The sequence below is a fragment of the Jaculus jaculus genome, chromosome 11 (genome assembly GCF_020740685.1).
Source record: "Jaculus jaculus isolate mJacJac1 chromosome 11, mJacJac1.mat.Y.cur, whole genome shotgun sequence".
Taxonomy (NCBI): domain Eukaryota; kingdom Metazoa; phylum Chordata; class Mammalia; order Rodentia; family Dipodidae; genus Jaculus; species Jaculus jaculus.
Window position 1 is genome coordinate 18,325,742 of NC_059112.1, and position 26,808 is coordinate 18,352,549.

The 26,808-nt window shown below is 42.4% G+C and overlaps 1 protein-coding gene across 1 annotated transcript in view; it reads right to left on the reverse strand.

The window, feature by feature from the left end:
* Nucleotides 1-26,808, reverse strand: part of Atp10d (ATPase phospholipid transporting 10D (putative)) — a 103,646-nt gene that overhangs the window by 58,727 nt on the left and 18,111 nt on the right. Inside the window, exons 2-5 of the mRNA XM_004658844.2 lie at nucleotides 13,143-13,474; nucleotides 10,323-10,517; nucleotides 4,066-4,270; nucleotides 1,359-1,444 (exon numbers count right to left, since the gene is read on the reverse strand). Coding sequence (XP_004658901.2) covers nucleotides 1,359-1,444; nucleotides 4,066-4,270; nucleotides 10,323-10,517; nucleotides 13,143-13,432 — 776 coding nt within the window. The 5' untranslated portion in view covers nucleotides 13,433-13,474. The remainder of the gene's footprint in view (nucleotides 1-1,358; nucleotides 1,445-4,065; nucleotides 4,271-10,322; nucleotides 10,518-13,142; nucleotides 13,475-26,808) is intronic.

A 26,808-nucleotide genomic window follows, 5' to 3' on the forward strand; every position in this document is an offset into this window, starting at 1 on the left:
TTGTGTGGACAGATTTCTTCTTTCATCCTAAGTAATTAATTAGTTACTTTGGAGTAGAATGGCCTGATCATATGGTTGGCATCTATTTGACTTTTTAAGGTATTTTCAAACTATTTTCTAAAGAAGTTGTATCATTTGACAATCCCACCAGAAGTATACAAATGTTCTACATTAAGTCTGATGTTAACAGCTATTGCATTTTCACATCAATTGTTAAATTTGCATTCTCACACAATTATTTGCCAGTCTTTGGTGAAGTGGCTATTCAAATTTTTAACCATGTAAATTTTTTTTTCCTGTTATTGAATTTGAAGACCTTTTTTGGACTTATTTATTAATTAATTTTATTTTTTGAGATGGCACGGCATTATGTAGCTCAGGCTGACTTTGAGATCACTGTATATCCTGGCCTGGAATTCATGGTAACCCTTCTAATTCACCCTCCTGAATACTGAATTTAAGGGCATGTGCTTCCCAGCATAGCACTTGGGAGGTAGAGGTAGGAGAATCACCTTGAGTTTGACGCCACCCTGAGACTACACAGTGAATTATAGGTCAGCCTGGGCTATGACAAAAACCAAAAAAAAAAAAAAAAAATCTAAATATAAATATGAGTTCTTATGATGGTTAATTTCTACTGTCAATTTGATTGAATCAGGAATCAAGAGATCCACCTCTTGGTTATGTTTTTGAGGAGAGTTCCAAGATAGATGGCCTGAGTGAGGAAAGACCCTTACTCAGAGGGGGCAGCCTTCTAGAAGCAGTCTCCCTCTAACATTCTGGAGAACTGTGAGTTCCAGGCAAGCCTAAGCCACATACTGAGTTTAAGGCCAGCCAGAACTACATAGGAAGACCTCATATGAAAAAAGAACAACAAGAAGGAAAAGAAATGGAGGTAGAATAAGATATTCTTTGTATTTTATTTTTATTTACTTATTTATTTATTTGACAGATAAAGAGGGAGAGAGAGAGAATGGGCACACCAGGGTCTCCAGCCACTGCAAATGAACTCCAGACACATGTGCCCCCTTGTGCATCTGTCTAATGTGGGTCCTGGGGAATTGAACCTGGGTCCTTTGGCTTTGTAGGCAAATGCCTTAACCGCTAAGCCATCCCTCCCGCCCTACTGTAAGATGTTCTTATACTACAGGAAGTGATTGTAGGATTAAGAACAAGGTTTCATTGCTTTCTTGTGTCTATTCTTTTAAATATACATAGAGAGGTGACTATTTATGAAAGTTTTAAGACAAGTCAATTTACAGCTCTTAATGATTTAAATTGGGTATGAATACACAAAAATTTTACTGAATTAAGTACAGTTTCACTCTTGCCCAGAAAGTAAGTCACAGGTCACTCACAGGAAGCCTCGGAATCTGTTGAGGTCATTATTTGGACTTTCACACTCTATCCTACTCGAAAACGTCTCAGGATCGACATCAGGGTCCTAAAAACATTTTGTAAAGATTACAAAAAAAAGTCAAGATTAAACTTTAAATAGTTAAAGATTCGATCAGTCTCACTATTTATGTGAGTGTGTATGTGTCCACATGCTATAGAATGTGTGTGTGTGCGTGTGTGTGTGCGTGTGTGCAGGCGTGGGCACACATCGCATATACTGCCAGTGCGAACGTGCAAGTGCGGAGGCCAGGAAAAACAAAGCGTCAGCATTCGCCTTACATCTTGCATTGAGGCAGTTATTTTTTTTTTTCACTGTTTAAGTCAGATTCACCAGGCTAGTTTCTGAGTGATTCTCCTGTCTTCTCCTCCCGTTGTGCCGAAACTGTGCTAGGATTCCAGATGTGGTTGCTATTTGCATCTCACTAGACACAGGTTCTGGAGATCCAGTTTCAGGTACTTATATAGTAAGCATTTCATCCACTGAGCCATCCCCCAGCCCCGTTTTCACCAGTATGCATGATTGTATATATTTATAGTTATTATATTATATATTACTATATATATAATATATGTTACATATATTATATTATAAATATTATATATTTATGTATGTGTCAAGTAAGGCTTTGTTTGTTTGTGATAAAGTTCATGTGAGTTTCTCAGATCTTGAAATATGATGTAGGTATAACTGGGATCCAGGGCAAGGACCACAGCATTCGCATGGAGTTCTAAGAGTTCGGAAGGGAACTTTCTCAGAGTAGGCAAAGCAAATCATGTATGAGAACCCACGCAGGCTGTGTGGAACATGAGTAGAACTTCTCACATTTTTGGGTCAATAAGGCACTGAAGACACTATAACATGATTGATAGCTTCCAAGATCAAGTTTATATTAAGTCTATAACATGATTGATAGCTTCCAAGATTAAGTTTATATTAAGTCTATATATATTAAGTCTAAATATGTAGTACATACTTATTGGATCTTAGTCAGTTTATAAATAAAAATTCAAAAATAACCAGGGCATCAATATTTCTCATAATAGACCAAACAGATGGTTTTATGATTCTTTATGAAATCAATGGATTTGTAAGCAAAATGCCTCCCCCCACCCCAAGGTAGGGTTTCACTCTAGCTCAGGCTGACCTGGAATTTACTATGTCGTTTCAGAGTGGCCTTGAACTCATGGTGATCCTACCTCTGCCTCCCGGGTGCTGAGAATGTACCATCATGTCCAGATTGCAAAATGCCTTTTAACAGTATTCCTTCTATAAAGCATGGACTTGTTTAGCATAACCTTTGAAATTGGGCATGGTGGCTCATGCCTGTAATTCCAGCATTCAGGATGCTATGGCAGGAAAATTGCTCTAAGTTCCAGGTGAATTTGAGCTATAGAGTGGAGTCCTATCTCTAAAAAGGAGGGAAGAAAGGGAAGAAGGTAGGGAGGGAAGGAGACAGGGAAGAAGGAAGGAAAGAGAAGGGGAAAGGGAAATGAAGGGAAGGAAGGAGGAATTTTATGTGTGTGGTAAAAAGAAGGAAACTTTAGGTATTGATAAGAGTTCATAAAAGAGTAACACATTTATATAACAACCAAAGCAAACACGGGGAATGTAAGCTTATGATAATATGGTTCATTAATAATTGTATCTATTGAGTTATTTTGATATACTAGTCTGTAGTATGCATTTGATATACATTAGCTAATCTCATCTCCACAATCCCTTGAGATAGGTGCTTTATCTAGAAAGAGAGATGCAAAGAGGGTCAAATAATGAGCCAAAGTTCTCAAAACAAGAAATGGTTCAGACCAGAATTACAGCAGTGGCCATGGGTTCTAAAGTGCTCATTCTAAACCCAAAGTGTACTTGCTAATCAACTGGCATCAGCCTAAAACAGCTATTGAGTGGTCTTACAGAACTCCAAATTGTGCCAGGTTTTGCCATAAGCTAAGGAGCAGTGCTGTTTATAAAAGTGGCAATGACCCTAAGCTCGGAGGCATCTCAATCAGATTGACCCAAGTAGAGGAAGCCACAGAAAGGAACGAGGGGTCCACTGTGATAAGATGAAATTTACCAAAATCACAGGTGTCAGGAGCCTGATACATTTTCTGATTGATGAGGACAAGATTAAGAAATACCAACTTCTGGGCTAGAGAGATGGCTTAGCGCATAAGGCACTGGTCTGCAAAGCCAAAGGTTCAATTCCCTAGGACCCATGTAAGCCAGATGCATAAGGGGGCAGACACATCTGGAGTTCATTCGCAGTGGCTGGAAGCCCTGGAATGCCCATTCTCTCCCTCCCTTTCCCTCTCTCTCTCCCTCTCTGTCCCCGCCCCTCTCTCTTTCTGTCTCCCTCTTTCCCTCTCTCAAATAAATAACTAAAAATAAAATAAAACAGAGAAGTTCTAAGTCTTTAAAAAAAAACTGATTGTAGATTGATGTGCCTGAACACCAGTCATTTTATCCTATTACCTAAAAACATAATGTACATCCATTAATAACCTAGATACAGATTAAACCTTCTGTGATTCTCTTTTGCTACTGGTAAAAGAAAAAAAATTAAATTAAAATCGATTTTTATCTGTACTGTGGAAATGAGTTCAGTCTTCTCCTGAGGAAGAAGAAGAAAAAAATCTTCACAAAGTACCAGCCAGGAACATGCTGTATACCTGCTCTGCATATCCCCGGACCACCTGCCTCTGCTTTAAGTTGCTCTCCCCATCCAGGCTGGAAGTCTCGATGTGGCAGACCCCGTCTGGATCAGTGGAAGAGAGGAGCACCATGTCTGCAGGGATGATCTCGTTACAGGACAGGCGAATCAAGTCTCCCACAGTGACGTCTTTCCAGCAAAGGTCAATGTATTTTTTCTCTTTCCTAAGATTCATTAAAAAAAAAAAAAAAAGGTAGAAAAGAATACAGGGAGGAAACATATAATCATATAATCACTTCTTAAAATTTTAGTGGGTAATGTATTATTTTTTAAGTATTGGGATGCATCTTACTGTATTCAATGCCAAAGGAGAAGCTATGGAATTGGTAAAAGACAATTTAGTTGTTAAGTCGCTAAAGACGTATTGTTCAGTTCTTTCTCTACCTTGTGTAATCCCTAACCTTTATACTGTCTGCAACTCCAGGATGAAATAACACTATTAGATGGCTGTATTCACATGTAGGTCAAAATTCGTGCATGTATCTCTGTGGTCTGGTACCCTGGGTGCCACAAGACACATCACCTGCTCTCAGAGAGTTTTCTACTGGGCAGATACATTTGATAATTAAGTAAAGATTAATGAGATGCAATACATACAGCATATAAACAAAACCATTATCCCACCATATTAACAATTCTGATGATCACCGAATAGAAGCAAAGCTATCCTTCCATATGCATAGGTTCCATATCTGAGGATCCCACCAACTGCAAATTGAAAATATTTGGCAAAAAAAGAAAATAAAAAAAACCAAAACACCCTGTACTGAACATGTACAGACTTTTCTTTGCTGTTCTGTGAGCAATACAAACAATCACCATTTACACAGCTTTTCCATTGTATTAGTTATTGTAAGCCATCTGGAGATTATTTAAAATATGTGGTAGGATAGTGTAGAATTTAAGCAAATAGGATATGAGGGACTTGATCCTTTCTGTAAGGGTCCCGAATCCCTAACCTCACCCTCATCTTCCAGACACTGACCCACAATTACATGGCTTAAAACAGTCCTGAGTCGGCTATCGCTCATTCCTTGAAATGGAACCACACATTTTATCCCTTCAAAAATATTATTTTCGGGCTGGAGAGATGGCTTAGTGGTTAAGGCACTTGCCTGCAAAGCCAAAAAACCTCGGTTCGATTCCCCACGTTAGCCAGATGCACAAGGGGGCACATGCATCTGGAGTTCGTTTGCAGTGGCTGGGAGCCCTGGTGCACCCATTCTCTCTCTCTCTGCCTCTTTCCCACTCCCAAATAAATAAACAAAAATAAAAAATATTATTTTCCATCCTATGTATATATTTAAAGGGAAGATATATAATCTTATATATTAACCTGTCTTTAAACAGTTTGTGTTACATGTAAAGCTTTTACCAAATTTCTCATACATTTCAGGCCAACAACATCCAGTATTCTCAGAGAGGAGCCATGACTTCCATTTCCCCTTCAACAGCACACCCCGAGTGCAAACTCCCTTCACAAAGCATCATGGACTAGAACTGCTCCTTCAACTGAAGAGTCTTTGGGGGACTTTTACCTATATAATAGCAAGAGATAAGCAAAAACTAGATATAGCACATGGCCTCAAAGGGCAAGTATGATTTCCTGGCCTTTAAAATTTTCCATGTTGGTGATATTAGGAGATTCTCCCAATTAGCTATTTCATATTATCAGTGTTTTTCAGATTAGCAGGTCTCCTAATGAACAAATACTATAGGCACTCTGCTCTTTACTACATAGGATCAATTTGTAATTTGTGGCTTTTCTTGTGTGTGTGTTTTTTTTTTGTTGTTGTTGTTTGTTTGTTTTGAGGTAGGGTCTCACTCTAGCCCACGCTGACCTGGGATTCACTATGTAGTCTCAGGGTGGCCTCAAACTCATGGTGATCCTCCTACCTCTGCTTCCCTGTGCTGGGATTAAAGGCGTGAGCCACCATGGCTGGCTTAATCTGTGGCTTTTGACTGTGATTACTCCCTCTTTGACATTTTTCTGCTCCCCTGGTATTTTCTGAGCCTCACTTCCTTTTGGGTCTTCAACTTCTCTGCCATCTTGAAGTTTCTTTCCCTAAGAAGTACCAGTCCTAAGGTGTTCCTGGGAGCAGATCTGAATTCTAGTCTAAAGCCATGCAGAACGCCTGAACTCTGCCTGCGGCTCCCGCAGTGAACTTGCTTGTGGTGCTGGTGGTGGGATTTCTCTCTGCATGGGTTTCGTAAAGGGACTGTGGTGGTTTGATTAAGGTGTCTCCCATAAACTTAGGTGTTCCGAATGCTAGGTTCCCATCTGATGGAGATTTGGGAATTAATGCCTCCTGGAGGCAGTGTATTGTTTGGGGGTGGGCTTATGGGTGTTATAGCCAGTGTCCCCATGCCAGTGTTTGGCACACTCTCCAGTTGCTATTGTCCATCTGATGTTGGCCAGGGGGTGACATCCACCATCTGCTCATGCCATCGTTTTCCCCTGCCATCATGGAGCTTCCCCTTGAGCCTGTAAGCCAAAATAAACCTCTTTTCTTCCCAGAAGCTGCTCTTGGTTGGGTGATTTCTACCAGCAATGCTCAACCTGACTGCAACAGGGGGCTGGCTTCTTCTGCCATTACGGAACTTCCCCTGGATCTGTTAGCGTCAATAAATTCCATTCCTCCCATAAACTGTATGACTGTGTCTGGTCTGGAGGTTCGTCCCAGCAGCATAAACCTTAAAATTGATCATAATCTAAATTTTTCCTCATTGTGTATTATTTTGGGTATATACATGAATGTATGTGCATACATGTGTACATGCATGCTTGTATGTGTGTGGGTGCATGTGTATATGCATGTGTGTATGACGGAGAGAGAAAGAAAGAGAGAGAGAGAGAAATAAAGAGAATAGGGACCATAGGTTGCTTTCAATGTCTTCCTTAGCTGCTCTCCACCTTATTTATTTAGATAGCTTATCTCTGCACCTAGAGTTCACTGATTTGGTTACATTGGTGTGGTGGTTGGAATAAAATGTTCCCCACATGCCAGGTGTGGTGGCACATGCCGGAGGCAGAGGTAGGAGGATCACTGTGAGTTCAAGGCCACCCTGAGACGACATAGTGAATTCAAGGTCAACCTGAGCTAGAGTGAGACCCTGCCTCAAAAATCCAAACTTAAAATTTTTTTTTAAAGTTTATAAAATATTCCCCATAAACTCATGTGTTCTGAATATTTGGTTCCCCAGCTGATGGCAATTTGGGATGTGGAGCCTGGCCGGAGGAGGTGTGTGTCCAGAGACAAGCTCAGGGGTGCTATAGCGAGCTTCCCCTTGTCAGAGCTCAGCTCACTCTCCTGCTGCTGCTTTCCACATGTTGTGGTAGAGGCGATGTCCAGTCTCTATTCATGCCATGCTTTCCCCTATCACCATGAAGCTTCCCCTGGAGACTGAAATCCAAAATAAAAACCTCCCTTCCATCAGCTGCTTTATATCTGATGCTTTATCTCAGCAACATGAGAGTAAGTACAACAGAAAATTGGTACCTGTGGAGTGGGGTTTTGCTGCTAGAAACCTGTCTGTGTGGCTTTTGGCCTTCTGGAACTGATTTGGGTGAGGAATGTGAAAGGATATTGAAACCATGGCCAAGAGATGCCCTGCAGTGCTATAAACAGAGTTTGTCAGACTAGTCTGGTCAAATGCATAAATAACTGTGTAGGCTTGGCTTAGGAGGGGAAGAATGAACTTTGTCTGGAATGGGCTACAAGCAGCTTGTGTTAGAGGCTTGCTGAATTCTGCCCATGTCCTAAGAACTTGAGCAACACTGAGACTAGAAGAAATGGACTGGTGTTAGCAGATGGATATGGCACAGAAAGAAAAAGAAAATTGGACAGTAGGTAGCAGCCTGCTTCAGTGGCAATCACTTGAGAGGTTACCATCATTGATATTGGGCCAGCTATTCTGCATTAGGACAGGAGGGAGAATGCTGACTCGTTTACAAGTAGCAGGTCAGGGCTAGAGAGGTGGCTAAGCAGTTAAGTCATTTGTCTGCAAAGCCTGGGACCCTGGTTCAATTCTCTTCAGTACCCATGTAAGCCAGATGCACAAGGGAGTGCATAAATCTGGAGTTTGTCTACGGTGGCTGGAGGCCCTGGTGTACCCATTCTCTTGTGCTTTCTCTCTCTCTCTCTGCTTGCAAATAAATAAAATATTTTTTAAAAGAGGCTAGAATACCGAAGGAGTTTTCCAGTTCTTCAAAGTTGGCTTTATCCCCACTCTAGATTAACAAATTTAGTTGCTCTACTGGTACTATAGGAATATAACAAATGCAGGAAATAAAGTGTCATTGGCTGGACGTGGTAGTACATGCCTTTAATACCGGTGTTTGGAGGCAGAGGTACGAGGACTGCTGTGAGTTCAAGGCCACCCTGAGACTACATAGTGAATTCCAGTTCAGCCTTTTTTTTAAAAATGGCCACTAGGCAATGTGAGATAGAGTTGCTGGAGTCCCTGCATGGATACCAGATGGAGCAATAAGGACAAACCATGGGTTGAAGTGGAGACTGGAAATACCAGGACTGTGGGATGGCTGCCAAGGACAGTTATTGCCCCAGGATGGAGTTTTCCCCAGGCTGTGGGCAACCCAGGTGGAGGGGTGGAACTGGAATGTAAAACACTTCATTGTAGGTCCAAGATGGACAAAAAGATGCAGGGTTTGGTATTTTACCTGGTTGTTTTAGATCTTGCATTGGTTCAATCTTTTCTTGCTATGTGCAGTGTCATCTTTCACAGTGTGAATGTTCACTCTGTGCTATTATTGTGTTTTTGGTTTTGCAGGCTCATAGTTAAGAGACCTTGGACTATGGGGATGTTAAGATGTTAGAACAGTGTGGAGAGTTTTAAAAAACTATGGGGAGTTTTAAAGTTGGACCATATGCATTTTACATTGAGATAGTCATGAGTTTATAAGGGCAGGAGTAGAATGTAGTGGTTTGAATCAGATGTCCCCAGAACTCCATTTTTCACCAAATCTTTCTTCATATGCAGCTCCTAACTTCTTTTTTCATATTCCCCTATCTTTTTTTTTTTTCTAAATCAACTCATCTCCTTCTTTCTTTTTTTCAGATACGATTTTGGTATGTAAGTTAGGCTGGCCTTGGGCTCTTGGCAATTTTCCTGCCTCAGCCCTCTGAGTACTAACATTATAGGTATGTGCCACCACAACCACCACCCTATATTCTTCTTTAAAAGAATATATATTTAGGGCTGGAGAGATGGCTTAGTGGTTAAACGCTTGCCTGTGAAGCCTAATTACCCCAGTTCGAGGCTTGATTCCTCAGGACCCACATTAGCCAGATGCACAAGGGGGCACATGTGTCTGGAGTTCGTTTGCAGTGGCTCAAAGCCCTGATGTGCCCATTCTCTCTCTCTCTTTCTCTCTCTCTCTCTGCCTCTTTCTCTGTCTGTCACTCTCAAATAAATAAAAATTAAAAATTAAAAATTAAAAAATATATTTATTAGAGAGAGAGGTAGATAGAAAAACAGAATGGGCATGCCAGAGCCTCCAGCCACTGCAAACAAACTCCAGATACATGTGCCACATTGTGCATCTGGCTTTTGTGGGTACTGGGGAATCGACCCTGGGTCCTTAGGCTTCACAGTCAAGTGCCTTAACTACTTAGCCACGAAGCTACCTGTCCAACCCCCTCCCCCATCTTCTTCTTTTTTATTATTTATTTGAGAGCGACAGACACAGAGAGAAAGACAGATAGAGGGAGAGAGAGAGAATGGGCGCGCCATTCTCTGCAAACGAACTCCAGACGTGTGCGCCCCCTTGTGCATCTGGCTAACGTGGGACCTGGGGAACCGAGCCTCGAACCGGGGTCGTTAGGCTTCACAGGCAAGCGCTTAACCACTAAGCCATCTCTCCAGCGCCCCCATCTTCTTCTTAATCCTGAATGGTAATATCTAGAATTTTACACCACCTGCTGGTTTCTTCCCTATCATTTGCAGTTCACATCTCTTCCATTCTTGCATGCATGGGCCAGCTTTTGCCTTGTCAAGTCTGTGATTGACAATGGCTTTTGTTGCCCCCCTAACACCTGAATTAAATTCACTGCAGGACTTTAAACAATCTTGCTTAAAAACAGTGACACAAACAATACAAACACAAAAAGAGTCATGATCATATCATAACAGTGAACAACTCACATTGCTAAATCATAGGTGTGCATTCCTTATTGAAGATTCCATGACACTCACCTACTGTAAACTTTAGTGATTAAGTTGTTGATCTGCTTGTCAATTTTGTATTTTCGGTAATCTTCCAAGCCATCTTTAACTGCAATGATTGTGAGGACCACCGCCAGGGGCAGCATCGTGATTTCCTTTTGGAAGGCTTCTACCAAAGGCACCCAGTTCAACACAACTAGGAACAGGAAGTACAGATTGGCAGCTCTGCAACCCAAACACACACAGGGTTGAAGTGAAGAGGCAAGAGACATTTCTGGACTTTCATAGAAGTCTGCATTTGCTGATTTTGTAGAATTTAACAAAATCTGACAAATCCAAATAACTACTGATTACCCTTCTAGACATCTGGCTTGGGTCAAGTTTGAATAAATGGAAGGTGTTATTTATGCAATATGCAATGTTGAACCTTTGAGTGGGATAGTCTCTAGTTATTTAACACTTGGCAACAAGAAAAAAGTATTACACATTCAGAGTGATATTAGATTCAAACAAGGCTCAAAATCAATAGGAAAGTTGGAGTTGTTTTTTTTTTTTTTTTTCCTTCTAAGGACTAACTGTACTAATAGTCCATTCTGAATATTCAGATCCACATCATTCAGGAACCTCTTCCACATCCCTAGTTACAATATTTTTCCCATTCTAGCAGATGGCTCAGCAGTTCAAAGTACTTGTTTTCAAATACTCCCCTCTGGTGTTGCTTACTACTTGTTATGAGTAAATTCAGGATGCCCTTTGCGTCACAAGAGAACTCAGACTTCAATCCTGCAGAACCACTTGAATTGTCAGTATTTTCCCTTGAAACCCCTTGGAAGAATGTACCCAAACATCTCCTTCATCACCTCTAATTCCTTTGGTGCTAAATTTTGTATTCTTTCATCCTTTCTTCCTGGATGTGTGTGTGTGTGTGTGTGTGTGCCCTTATTTCTATACAGATCCCATCACTGATGAACTCTGGGAAGTAACTGTAAGTTTCAGATTATTTTTCCATCAAATGCACTAGATTACAAACTCCACGGAAGACATACATATCCATAGTACTTAAAGCTCTTAATTCAACCAATTTAAGCCATCCTTTAAATATAAACACTACTCAGTAAAAGCACATGAAATATGTATATGTGTGTGTAATGAATCATGAGGATAAATGAAGAATGAATAATTAATATTGAGAATCTCTGTACTTATCAACTAAGCACGGCACTTACAAAAGGAACATCAGACAAGCTTCTTTTTCTTCTAATTATTCTAGCCATCACAATGATCATATACCCATTGGATTCATCTTTTTCTCTTGTTTCCCCAAGTTTATGTTTAGTAATGAGATGTTCTTCTCATCCCCACATTGCTTTGAGCGCAGGTCTCTGTGCCCATTCACCAGGATGTACACCAGCGACTTCCTAACTGCTCACTTGCTTGCCTCTGTAGCTCTTCCCTCTGCCCCACCGCACCTCCGCCACAGAGGAAGAGACGCAGCCATGCATGTCATTCTTCTCGTCAGGGCATGCCTTCAGTTCTAAGTCTCCACTCTGATAGCAAGACTGCTCAGGAGGGGCGGTTCTGATCTGTCCACCATTATTTTCTAAGTATTATCAGAGAAGACTACTTCTCAGGCTTCAAGTATGACTTCCATGTCAGGATTGTTTTCTCAATATTTTTGTTGTGTTTATTTGCAAGGAGACAGAGAGAGAGAGACAGAGAGAGAATGGATGTGCCAGGGCCTTTAGCCACTGCAAATGAACTCCAGACGCATGTGCTGCTTTGTGCATTTGGCTTTACATGGGTACTGGGGAATCAAACCTGGGTCCGTGGGCTTTGTAGGCAAGTGCCTTAACTGCTGAGCCACCTCTCCAGCCCCCATGCCAGGATCTTTATGCTTTTAACTCACACTCCCTCCTTCACATGGAATATGCCTTGTTCACACCTCTGCCTGGAACATCCTAGCTTCCACCCTTAAATCAACTGTCACTCTCCTTCACTGCTCCAGCTAACAGTATGATTTCTCCTTGAGGTTTCGTAGTCAATGGCATTTTATAACAATCATTAATCCATTGTGCTTTCTCCTGTTTTGTATAGATACCTTGTGTCCATGACTAAACTGCAAACTCCATGAGGGAAGAAACAAACAACATTTGTATTACACACATGCATGCATCTTCAACTGAATTACAACACTATTTCACTTAATAACATCTTATATATGCACTCTCTTTCCATATAATATCATGTAAGGAGAATCTGAAATTAATACTCAGCAAAGTGTTACCTAATAAACACTAAAAGAGCAAGAGTGAAGAGACTGCCCAGTGGCTTGCTCATGGCTTGGCATTGGCTAAACTACAGTTCACTTGTTTCCTGTTCAATAGCACTTTAAGGATGACATCATCTCCTCTCACAAACAGAAGACATCTTGCCCACTGTCAAGAGTTATGTGAATGGAAAAGACCCTCCATCCATTGCAAACTTGGATCCAACTGACCTTGGATAATGTCACAAGTCTTAGGCTTTGTTGCCTCACAATAATGTGAAAATGGACAAATGTGTCAGCTAGAATAGCAAAGAATACTTTAATGTTTTCATTTGCTATAGAAATATGTAAGTCGGGGCTGGAGAGATAGCTTAGAGGTTAAGGTCCTTGCCTGCAAAGCCTAATGACCCAAGTTTTATTCCCCAGTACCCATGTTAAGCCAGACGCACCAAGAGGCACATGCATCTGAAGTTCATTTGTAGTGATTTCAGGCCCTGGTTTGCCTATAGCCATTTTTTCTCTCCCTTTCTCTCACTCCTTGAAAATAAATAAGTGCTGTGTGTGTGTGTGTGTGTAAACAGTACCTGTGAAACTGTTCAAACAAATTTCTCGGCACAAAATTCAGAAGTGTGTATTTTGTTGTCCGTATTCGATTATTCACGTAGGTTCCAGAGAACCTCTCATACTCCTCCTTGAAGCGCTGCAGGTGGGGAATAACAACTCGGTGCTTGCCTGCCAGCTTGGGGGTCTGGGAGGACTTGCCCCCGCAGGCCAGCAGCGAGGAGTAGTCGTACGGCCTCTCATCTTCACCCCGCCTTCTCCCACCCGCCAGCTGCTGCCAGTGGTATCTGGCCCATTGAAGAGGCTCAGTCATATCCAGGACGCAGTGACACCCAGTCCGGGTGGTGCAGGTGACCTAGAAAACAAACAGAAACACACTCCACATGAGTCTGAGCAGCACCGTAGAGGACAGCATAAACTTAATCTCTGTCTACACCAAACTAAACATGAACCACTGGTTCATGTAAGTGGGAACGTAAGACTCCTCGTCAAAACTCCATTTGGGGCTGCAGAGATGGCTTAGCGGTTAAGTGCTTGCCTGTGAAGCCTAAGGACCCCGGTTCAAGGCTCGATTCCCCAGGACCCACGTTAGCCAGATACACAAAGGGGTGCATGCATCTGGAGTTTGTATACAGAGGCTGGAGGCCCTGGTGCGTCCATTCTCTCTTTCTCTCCCTCTCTCTGCCTCTTTCTCTCTCTGTCTGTCGCTCTCAAATAAATAAAAAAAAAATTTTTTTTTAACTCCATTTGGGGCTGGAGAGATGGTTTATTGGTTAAGGTGCTTGCCTGCATAGCCTAAGGACCTAGGTTCAATTCCCTACTGCCCTTGCAAGCCGGATGCACAAGGTGGCGCATGAGTCTGTAGTTCATTTGCAGTGGCTGGAGACCCTGGAGTGCACATTCTCTCTCTTCCTCTTTCTCTGTCTGGCTCTCTCTTTTAGATAAATAAATGAACAAACAAACAACACCTTCATTTTAACCAAATCTTTGCTAAACAAAGTACACGCCTTCTTCTGCATGGGCTGATCATCTGTTCACGTGAACAACAGAAGCACCTAGAAGGACATGGCCTGACTCAAAGCACACACTGTGACCTTACTGTGTGTGCGCCTTAACGTCTCTGTTCACTGACTTTTCCTGTTTTGAGACTGGCTGAATGAGATGGCCCATGGCACCTGTATCAGGAAGTTGGTTTATGAGATGAGTAGCATGTGAATCCCTCCGGAAGGTCTGGTAGAAAATAAGGAGTCAATGCAAGCCGTTTTGTGTAGCTTACAAAAGTGGCCACAAATTCTTCCTGCCCCTGGGATGGTGCATGCCTTTGTTCATCTGGAAGTGGATCCCACCTCTGCTTGTTGGGTATCTTTTTCTTGACCGTGTCCACATGCCTCACTTTGGCTAAAGGAACTCTTAGAAACAGGACACAAGCAACCACTTGGAAAGTACCTGCTTATTGGAAATTTCTCACTTTCATTGTCTCTCCAATGAGTATCCATCTACCTACACCACCCATGGGGACAAACACGTAAGACCCACTGATGCCACTGCTCCTGCCCATGGGTATGTTCGAGGCCACAGGCTACCAGCTGACCACCAACACGTGAGTGTGCCCAGAGGTCACAACCTTGAACAGAGATGAGCAACCTCCGCCAAACTCTGCTCAAATGGCCAATCCATGAAAATGAGTCAATACGTGTTATGTCACTCAATTCTAACATACTCCCTCCTGTATTTTCAAGGGTTCCTTATTATGCAAGAAATTTAATCCCACCTGGAATGTGAGCCCTATAGTTATTTAAAAAAATAAAGAAGAAGAAGAAGCAGGAGGGCTAGCGGGATGGCTTAGCAGTTAAGTGCTTGCCTGTGAAGCCTAAGGACCCTGGTTCGAGGCTCGATTCCCCAGGACCCACGTTAGCCAGATGCACAAGAGGGTGCATGCATCTGGAGTTCGTTTGCAGTGGCTGGAGGCCCTGGCATGCCCATTCTCTCTCTTTCTCTCTCTTCCTCCCTCTTTCTTTCTCTGTCAAATAAATAAATAAAACTGAAATATTTTTAAAAAGAAGTGGGGAAAAGTTAGTATTTATTACAAGCACACTACCAAGCATGTTGCAAAGCCCTTTGAGAGTTCTGTCTTGCTTAACACTGACCATCGTCCTATAATACAAGTAGCTATAGCGGAATCAAACCATATCCTTCTGACACAAGGATCAACTATTAACTTACCTTATTTGAGAGTGTATCTAGTGGGCATGGCACTTAGGAGACACTGCAAAAAGTTCACCTGGTAATAGCCTTGTTACCAAGTGCGTGCAAAGCAAGGCTCGGGGACCGTGGTTACTTAATCACTACCATCACTGTACTGAGTTGGAGTGACCTCCAAAGATTCTCACTTAATAAACCTGTAGATGTATCCTAAAAACCGATTTCACCAAATCCCACAAATGAGCCTGATGTGGGTGCCCAAGGTTTTACCTGGAGAAAAGCTAGATTATGCCTGATGCTATATTAAGAGATGATGACCACCTGGTCCTGTTCTTTGGAAATGGAGGCTCTACATGTGCTGACGGCATGAAAACATCCCAGTGCAACGCTGGTACAAATAGTATTTAAGGCAGGGAAATTGTTCAGGCAAATTATTTAAGCTTGTTTCCTTTCTAAGCTTCACTCTAAGGTTATAACATAAGTATGGCTTCACCTATGTAGAGTATTAATGAATCATAAATTAATAGTCTCCCCCTAAGGACATCAGGATGATACCCAGCTATCATGAATCTGAAATCATAAATCATTGCCTAGCAATGCTGTAAGATTTATCCAACTATTCTACTTATTGTACAGAATCGATTATTTTTCTTTAAAAATCCATTCTTGCTAGTACACTTGTTCACTCTATATCTGGCCTTAAGTAATCAAAGATTTTACAGTTTTGTCATCACTTTATCACAATGGAATCACAAATAACCTTACAAAAATCCACCCGGTCTTTAAAAAGTATATATGTAGCAGTTTGAATAGATGGCCCCCAATATATTCAGTGTTTCATTAGTTTGTAGGTTGCAACTGCAGCCACCTGGCTGGAGGTGGTGTCACTGGGTAGATCTTAAGGTGTGATGGTGGGTTTCAGATTTCAATCAAAGATATGCAAAGTGTGCCTAGCTGGAGTTCCTGAAGCGTGCTGTGTTGTGTGGCTTTTGACTTTTAGGCTTGTGCTTCTCCCTCTGTGCTTGGACCTGTGAAGGCAGGCCAGCTTCTTCTGCCATTATGGAACTTCCCCTGGATCTATAAACTTCAATAAATATCCCTTCCTCCATAACTGTGCCTGGTCTGGAAGTTCATCTCAGTGGACCTGAAGCTTATCACCATGTAATCAAAAATAACCTTACAAATATCCACCAGGTTTTTAAAAAGTATATATGCCTAAAATAAGATAATGAAAAAAATTAATAAGAGTAGAAAATTAAATTATTTGTTCATTTAGTACTAACAATTATTTATTCATTTAGTACTACTAGAGATTGAACATGAGGCCTTGCACATGTTATGCAAACACTGTGAGTTATATCCCCCCACTTTTTTTTTTTTTTGTAGTTCTTATTTTAAAACAACATCACAAAGTTTCCCAGGCTGGCCTTAAACTCACTCTGTAGCCTAGGAAGGCTTTGAATTTTCCATCCTCTTGTCTCCTGAGTAACTGGGATTACAAGGGGGTACCACAAGGGCTGGCTCAGAATGTCACATTTAATTGGAAGAGCATAGCCTCCAAGGGTACACACTGCTCTCTGGGTACTGGACACACAACATGTGCTCCTTTTAGAACATAAGTCTTGGGCTGGAGAAATGGCTTAGTTATTAAGGCACTTGCTTGAAAGCCTGATGGCCCAGGTTCAAATCTCCAGTACCCACGTAAAGCCAGATGCACAAGGTGACAAAGTGAGGCAAGAAACTCTAGTGTACCTATTCTCTCCCTCTCCCTTCCTCCCTCCTCCTCCTCTTCTCTCTCTCTCTTCTCTCTCACTCCCTCTCTGTGCTTGCAAATAATAAAAAATAAATTTTAAACAAAAAAGGGCTGGAGAGATGTCTTAGTGGTTGAGTGCTTGCCTGTGAAGCCTAAGGACCCCGGTTCAAGGCTCGATTCCCCATGACCCACATAAGCCAGATGCACAAGGGGTCACATGCATCTGGAGTTCGTTTGCAGTGGCTGGAGGCCCTGGTGTGCTCACTCTCTCTGTGTCTGCATGTTGTTCTCAAATAAATAAAACTAAACAAGCAAACAAATGAAAAACACAGAAAATATACCAGTTTTGTGCATATGAAGGAGGAAATTCCTACCCATGTCAGACCTCTGTCCCTGAAGATGTGTCCTCAAAAATCCTTATTCAGGGGGCTGAGGATATGGCTGAGTGTTAAAAGGCACTTGCTTGCCAAGCCTGCAGGCCCAGGTTTGATTCCCAAATACCCATATGAAATTGGGTACACATAAAATCCTCATTTAGATCAACTAAATTAGTAAAGATTGACTAGCCAAAATAATGCTCACTTTCTTTTCAATGTAATTTTTTTAAATGTCTACTTCTGAAATACATTACAAAACCAAGTTTTTACTTTATTATATAATAATAGCTCAGCCCTTTTGCAACTGTAACTTATAGCACAGCTCGATTTACTGAAGTTGCTACAATGTACCCCAAAATCTCCCACAGGACAAAGACAAAAGACAAGACAGTTTAATCATCAGACCACAGAGAGGAAAGTAGCGAACACAATATATAGTGCTTTTTATGACGTTCACACTGTCACCACAGGTGGTTAGGTGGCCACTATGACAAATTTCATATGTTTAGAAAGCTGAAGTCAGCATGATTTTCTAGTACTTCTGGAAACTTCCATTTGCAATTCAATTCTTTTTTTAAAAAAATATATTATTTTATTTATTACAGAGAGAGAGAAAGAAAAAGAGAGAGAATGGGTGTGCCAGGCCCTCCAGCGACTGCAAATGAACTCCAGATGCATGGGTCACCATGTGCATCTGGCTTGTGTGGGTTCTGGGGAATTGAACCTGGGTCCTTTGGCTTCACAGGCAAGCGCCTTGACCACTAAGCCATCCCTCCATCCCCTGCAATTCAATTCTTATTAAGATATAATGTGTCCACATTCTCACCCAAAATCTAAATTGTACTTGGATCTTTAAATTTTCAAACGCCATTTCTTGAGAAAGCAAATGTAAGATTAATTAAACAAACACGGAAGAAATACAGAAGGCATTAACTTCTGAGTGTACCTCACACAAACAGAAGTCCTTCTGGCTCACAGAGACCTTCAGGTTCCACTGACCCAGGGGGTATGCAGGTAAATATCAAACATTTGCAGTTCAAGTCCAACATCCATAATCAGTGATGACAGTTTCTGGGTTTTTTTTATTTTTAAACAAAATCCAGATGCATGTGCAATCTTGTGCATCTGGCTTATGTAGGTCCTGGGAAACTGAACCTGGATCCTTTAGCATTGCAGGCCAGCACCTTAACCACTAAGCCATCTCTCTAGCCCAAGTTTCTGCATTTTTTAAAAATATTTTTTGTTCATTTTGACTTGTTTATTTGAGAGCAACAGAGAGAGAAAAGAGGCAGAGAGAAAGAGAGAGAGAATGGGCACACCAGGGATTCCAGCCACTGCAAAAGAACTCCAGACGCGTGCGCCCCCTTGTGCATCTGGCTAACGTGGGTCCTGGGGAATCAAGCCCCGAACCAGGGTCCTTAGGCTTCATAGGCAAGCACTTAACTGCTAAGCCATCTCTCCAGCCCAGCTTCTGGATTTTTAATTTCCGTCCCTCCAGCTGGGCTGAGTAACATGGAAAACTTCCATCAGAAGCCAAGAGCTCTCCATGGTAGCCTCTGCACAGTTCCGGTATCTCCAAAGCCCCTTCAAGGTCTCCGGCGCAAGCCATGGTCCATCTTACGATGGCCTCGCTGCCCTGCCTAGATGGCTTATTTCAACCTGTTTCCCATGCCACCTGTCAGTAGTGGCTCCTGGAACCATGTGCACCTCATGACCTGCTTCCATACATTGTTCATGCTTCCAGTAATATACCATGTGTGCAATGACAAAGCCATATTGTTAATCCAAGGAGGAAATAAACTGTGACCTTGAAGACAAGGTTTCTGCCTTTCAGTCATCTCCTTTCCAAAGAGTTTGCATTCAGTCTTTTCCAGTGGAACCCTCCCGTTCTACTGTTTCAACGTAAGGCAGTTAGGCCAGCCTCAGTCCTGGTAATCAACTTGACAACATCAGCTTCTGTGACCTAAAACTTGTTTCTGTGCCAGTAGTTTTAAACTTCCTGGAGTTTTTCCAACTTTAAATCTTATTTCATCCAGTTTTATATCTCTGCTAAGCACCATCAGTCCATTACTTTCAAAGTTATCCTTAATCAAACTCTCTGGATACGGACAGAGAAGAGTTAATAAGTCACAGAGTGACCAGTCAAGGTGACCTCGGTGGAGGTACGGAACTGGTCTCCCAGACAAGTGTCTGGGCTGCAAAATACCTCAAATGTTTTCTCTGATAAGAACATCTGGTATGCAGAGACCCTTGACCCCAAAACATAGAGAAGATAGTCAACAGGTGGAACAGCCTAGTTCCCCCCTTCTTTTCCTCTATCCCTGTTTCTCTTGTTCTTTTTCTCCCCTGCCTTCACCCCCACCTCTGACCTATAAAAACCGAGGTCAGCTGTGTCGAAGCACTCAGTCTCCATTCTTCTGGAGACACACGTTGCCCTTCTCTGTTCTTGGCTTGGAATAAAGGACAATCTTCTGCTATTGAGGTCAGTTCCTCTTTCTTTCATTTTTAAAAATTATATATATACATACACATACACACACACACACACACACACACACACACACACACACACACACACATATATAATTTATTTATTTGAGAAAGGGGGAAGAATGGGCATGACAGGGCCTCCAGCCACTGCAAACAAACTCCAGATGCATGCACCCCCTTGTGCATCTGGTTTAAGTGGGTTCTGGACAGCCAAACCTGGATCCTTTGGCTTTGCAGGCAAATGCCTTAACTGCTAAGCCATCTCTCCAGCCCTCTTTCTTTCATTTTTTACATCACCTAATATGGTCACAGTCCCATTCCAGGTCCAACAGGCAGCAGAATGCAGCCAGCCTGTATGCCACTATCCCAGCTCCAACAAAGTTCTCTGTTGTCTCCCCTTCCCCTTTGAAAGTTCATACACAAAGCCTCCAGACATTAATTCTCTCTGCATTTAGTATTTTCAAACTCTCCCCAGAATAGCCCATATAATTTAGCTTACCACTCTGGAAGGCGTCTTCAGAGGCAAATACAAAATACATGCAAATTCCTCCAATGCACAAGTTCCAAAAGACCAAAATCCATATGGTCGGATTCATCCATAGCTACGCACCACTCTTGAACGTGACCTGACCCCTGCCCCTCCCCCACACACACACATTTTAAGCCCTTATTTCCCAGCTGACAGTGCTGTTTTGGGGGTTGTAGAAACTTTAGGACATGGAGCCTCACTGATGGAAGTAGGCCACCAGGGGCAGCCTTTGAAGGTTACTACTCTTGCCCTGTGACCGGATGCCCAGAGCCACAGGAACAATCCCTGCTGTCCACTCCTGCTGCCACGAGCTGAATGGCTCCTGCATGCCTTCCCTGTGGTGGGGATGGACCAGGTCCCTTTGCAACCATGATCCAACTAATTATTTCTGCCCATAAGTTGTTTTTTTTGTCAGGTATTTTTGTCATAGTGTTATAAAATTAATGAATCTGCCAGGTGAGGTGGCACATGCCTTTAATCCCAGCACTGGGGAGGCAGAGGTAGGAGGATCACTGAGTTCGAGGCCACCCTGAGACCCTACCTCAAAAAACCAAAATAAATTAATTAATTAACTTAGTGAATCCAAGCAGCTCTACTGAGTTACCCCAGCTTAGTATCTTTCAAAATGTGTTAGCTTCCAGCACTGGAAAACATATACTCTAAGATGTAACACACACACTCTGAAGCACATGTTCTATCAAACAGTTCTTGCCCTTACTACTTGCTATGCATACATTTTCTATTTCCTCTCTCCTCATGTTAATAGCCATGTACTGAACGGGTTTCCTGATTCACTAATGTGTTGCTTGCATTCCTGGGAATCCACTGATTGCATTTGACTCCACACTGAACTGACAGTATCTATAGAGGTGGATATACACATATGCCCAGCCCTACAGATATACAAAGAGACCCTTTTTATTTGTTAGTTTGTTTTTGTTTTTGAAGCAAGCCCAACAGACTGGCCTTTTTGCTTCATGCGAGAAAGCAACAGTGAGAGAGAGAGAGAGAGAATTGGTGCACGCGGTCCTCCAGCCACTGTGATCTAACTCCCGGCACGTGCACCACCTAGTGCACGTGTGTGCAACCCTGCACACTTTTGTCACCTTGTGTCTGGCGTATGTGGGGCCTGGGGAGTTGAACATGGGTCCTTAGGTATTGCAGGCAAGTGCCTTAACCACTAAGTCATCTCTCCAGCCCCACAAAAAGGATCTTACGGTATAAAGATGCCGAAAGACATCAGAGAACCAGAGGCAGAGGTGGTAGCACCTTCCCAAGTCTAAGCAAATGTTCAGTTCACTGCACCTGTAGGCACCTTAGAAGTAACTGACAGTAATTAGGCAACACTCAGAAAACCAGCAATCGCAGATGGCAGACATGCACAGAATGGCTTCACGCCAGCCAATCTCACCCTCATCCATTCTCTCCACAGCTCACGCTGATGATCACACTGTGTTCCACTTGTTTTTCTTCTGCCAAGACCCCCCACCCCTGTAAGGATGCCCTGGGCCCTGTTCATCAGTGTCCCTGATCTCTTCCCTAGACATTATTGTTTCAAGAACCTAGCATGGACCCCAGGTATGCGTAGTTTTTACTAGTACCCCAAAGACATAGCCAGGAGTTTGAAAGCACTGCCTGGCCTCTAGACTTCTGCAAATGCTGCCTTCTTTGTCCGGAGAGCCAACCAACCATACCATCCGTTCACCACATTGACCCCTGTTCATGTGCTGCTGACCCGTTAGCTCTTGGCTGTGGAGCGAGGAAGGCTGGGGAGCATTCTCACGGGAGGCGCCCCTGCTCAGGCATTCCGCTCTCCTCCCGGCGTCAGCTGACAGCCCGGCTCGGTCGCCGCGCGTGGAAGTGTGCTGGGAATGGCTTCCTTTTCCCCATGCGGAACACAGACCCTTGCTCTCCATATGTCTGTCTAGTGCTTGGCCAAGGCTATATATCACCAACCAATCTGTGATCACTGTATGTTTATATAAAATAAGAGGCAGCATGGGAAAAATAAATAACAATCCAGCTGGGTTCTCCTTCCTTTAGGAGTCAGAGTAAAAGATCCAAGTCTGAGGAAACAGAAGCATGCACTTTTAGCTTATGATTGCATCGCTCTGCCTCTAACAGATAGTAGGTGCTTTTCCGGGCCTGAGAGAACGCTTTAGACAAGATTTTATTTTATTTCTGCCTAGGATTGGTTAAGTTTAGTAAATAGTACGGTAGTGTTAGGAGCACAGCCATTGGGACCAGGCATCAGGTCCCTGGCATCTCCACTCATTGCCTAACCTTGCTAAGAGGGTTGCTGGGAAGACCAAGTCAATGAACACACTCAAATCCTTCAGAACAATGTGTGAACTATAACCAGCAATAAGTAAAGGTCAACTACTACTGAATTACCTGATATGTGTTCTCTCAACTGGAATATTTATTTATAAATATTAATCAAGAATTTGTACATGCATAGGATATTTTTATAATCGTGGAAAATGTTAATAAAAATTGAGAAAAAAAGAAAGAAAAATATTGAAACATACTAAAATAGAGGACTATGCTACCTATGTTCACAGACTTTTACATGCTAATAACATATCAGTTGTCCTATATTGTACCAATGTAATCCTAATTTAAAAATAAAAAGAAAAAAAAAGAATTTGTACGTGTAAGTGATACAACCATTCTCAAATTCTCACCCATGTTCAATATTTTTTTCAAGCTCTAACTCAGGCTCCGTCACGTGGGTCATGCTCATCGTTTAGGAAATTGACTTTTTAGTTAATTGGGAAAGTGTCTAGGCAACTCTGTGGGTAGGGACAGCAGCATCCTTCTTCTCTTCCTCCTCCTTCTCCTCCTTCTTTTCTCTTTCTCTCTACTATTCCCAGGAGCAAGTCTAGCACCTGGACACAAAAGCTCTGAAGAACAACTTGTGTGAGATGTCAAATGTGAAACACTTAAGATATTTTTCAAGAACATCATTCATATCCAAGATTGATCCATATCTCATAAAGCCTATTTGCAAATTTTTTTTTTCTGAAAACCACCCAAAGGGTTGCATTCTTTATTTGCCCTGATTCTCTGCCACCGATAGGCACTCTTAACTTGAGAACTAAGAAAACAAATTTCAAAGCCAGACAGTGAGGCAGGTGCTTAAGGTCCAAAGGCGAACACTGAGGACTGGCAAGCCTTTGAGTATTAGATCCTCTCATATCCTGAGTGAGTCCTTGAAGACTGCAGGGAGTTAGTATTCCATTTAGAAAACATACTGGGGGCTGGAGAGATTTCTCAGTGGTCAAAGCACTTGCCTGCAAAGCCTAATAACCTGGGTTCGATTCCCCTAGTACCCATGTAAAGCCAGATGCACAAGGTGGTGCACACATCTGGTGTTCATTTGCAGTGGCTAGAGGCCCTGGTGCACCCATTCTCCCCCTGTTCTTCCCCGTGCAAATAAATTTTAAAAAATTTAAACCTGCCACTTATCTAACATTTTATGAAAATCTTCATCTCAATTTCATTTTTTTAGTATTTTAACAGAAAATATTAAAGTCAAATCCTTGATCAGTAAAACATACCTACATGTAATACAAAGGACTAAATTATTATACACAAATCACTTCAAAACAGGCTAGGTTCTCAAAACCTTTGCTCCCCTTAATGAATGCTTAACGATAAGTTGGAAGTGGTACAGCTTTCCAAAAGGTAAATGCAGGGTAATGAATTCTCTTGAGCCCAGTTAGTGTTAAAAAATGTCTGAGGTCATCACTAGCCCACAAACAACTTAGAATACCCACATGAGCTCCCTTGCCTAAAAGGAAAAACATCCTCATGCGTAGTCAATTCAAGATGCTGTGCATTTGTGTCTTTCAGGCTTCGGAGTCTCCTAACTCCTTGTTTGGTGGCTCTTCCAGGAGGGTGGAGCGCAGGAAACTGCCTGTCTCAAAGATACACAGGTTGTACTGAGCACTTGACTATTTAACGTACAAGTTATTGGGCAGTCCATATCCTTTGAATATATAGTCCAGTATCTTGACAGCTGATATAATAGTGAATCTTCTTGTCCAAAAGCTGGTATGAACTAAAAGAGTGAAGGTCAAGTTTACATTTAAAAAAAAAAAATTGGCTTGACAGATGGTTCACTGAGTAAGGCACTTGCCTACAAAGCCTAAGGACCGCAGTTTGATTCCCCTGCACTCACATAAAGCCAGATGCACAAAGTGGCCCATGCATCTGGAGTTTGTTTGCAGCAGCTGGAGGCTCTGGTGCACCCATTCTCTCCCTCCCTCTCTCTCTCCTTGCAAATAAATAAATTAGTAAAATAAAAAGAAAAATAAGAAAAGCTGGGCATGGTGGTGCATGCCTTTAATTCCAACACTTGGGAGGCAGAGGTAGAAGGAGTGCCATGAGTTTAAGGCCAGCCTGAGATGACATCGTGAACTGCAGGCCAGCCTGGGCTAGAGCGAGACCCTGCCTCAACCACCAGGTTCGTATTGAGGTCTTAAGGCTTGATTGTTTCTGTAGTACTAACACCATTGCTACCAACTTCAGCTAAGACTTCCAAAAGCTTCGCACCATGATAGAATTATAGCCTTCTTCACAACTAATGTGAGAAACCATGCAGTTCTGATGTGCTCCAAACCTATGAGACCGCGAGGTTGTCGACCAGGGTCAGTAACAAGTAGAGTAGATAAATTCATAGCAATAGATTTCTGAGAAGGAGATAGGAACTCCTTCATAGTGCATCCATGTTTCTTCTTTGTTCTTTTTTTGTTTAAAGCAAGGTCCTCCAGGCTGGTTTGAACTCACAGCCAATCTCCTACCTCAGGGTCCTGAGTGCTGCACTCCCGTGCCTTGCTTTACAGTAGATTCATGCCAGGGAAGTCCCATTGACCTGTACAACACAGACAGCCCTGCCCAAATCACAAGGCATCCTGGGAAAACTCAGACTTGCTCCAATCTGCGTGATCCCTCACACATTTACCCAACACCCCCACTTCCCTTCCCCAATGACCCTCAAATTTTCTTGGAGACCACATCCCTAAAAGAGTCAGTTCTTTTTTTGTTGTTCTTTTTTTTGAATGCTTAGGTGCAAAGTTAATTTGAGCTTGCCGAAAAATGCTTCAAGTTGACAGATGATGTGCCTCTATGTGATGGTTTGAATATAATGGCCCCCCCCATAGACTTAAGTGTTTGAATACTTAATCTCTGGTTGGTTGTGCTGTTTGGGAAGGTTATGGAAACCTTAGGAGGTAAGTCTTGAGGTGTTATAGCCCAGCTCCATTCGTTGCACCCTCTGATGTCTCTATGTCAAGGTGATGGTGTGACACCAGCCTCTGCCCCTGCTATTCCTCAACTTTCGGAAGCAAGCGCCTTTAACCACTGGGCCATCTGTCCAGCCCCAAGTCTATCTTTTGGAACTGTGAGCAGCAATAAACTATTTTCCTTCTATAAGCTGCTTCCAGTTGTTTTTTTTTTGTTTGTTTGGTTTTGTTTTTCTAAGAAGGGTCTCACTCTGGCCCAGGCTGACCTGGAATTAACTTTGTAGTCTCAGGGTGGCTTTATACTCACAGTGAGCCTCCTACCTCTGCCTCCCGAATGCCAGTTCTGTATTTTTTTTTTCCAGCAAGGAGAGAGAGTAACTGATACACACCATGCTATTTAAAAGTACAAAATTAGCTCATTCTATACTTATGAGTTCCTGGTTGCCTCCATCTGTTTTAAAGCTGAATAAACACAAGCAAACATTAAACTACTACTAGTGATAATGCTGATGTTTATTCAATTATTAATTATCAGTTAGGCAGACTCTAGAATCACACAGGAGACAAACCTCTGGGTATATTTGCAAGGAAGATTCTAAAACAGGTTAATGTAGGTGGAAAGACCCACTTTAAGTGTGGCCTGAAACATTCCAGAATCTCCATTCCTGGGCTGAATAAAATGGAGAACGTGAACGGAGCACCGGCGTCTCCCTCTCCACTTCCTCACTGTGGATGCACTGTGAGCGGCGGCCCTGCCTTCCCTGACATGGGTCGGACGTAAGTCCTCCCGTGAGCTGCTTCTTGTGAGGTATTGGGCCACTGAAAAGTGAGTGAGGCACTTGAAATAGGATTCAACATATGTCAATACAACTTAACTTTTTAATAAGTATGTCACTTTCAAGACGGCTTCAGTATCCTTTGACTTATTTCCCAGTGACAGACCAACCAACTTTCCATGGTCTCTCATTCCCACGTAGTCTTACTTCTTTCCTGACTCAGTTTAAATTTCATGATCAGGGGCTGGAGAGATGGCTTAGCGGTTAAGTGCTTGCCTGTGAAGCCTAAGGACCCCGGTTCGAGGCTCGATTC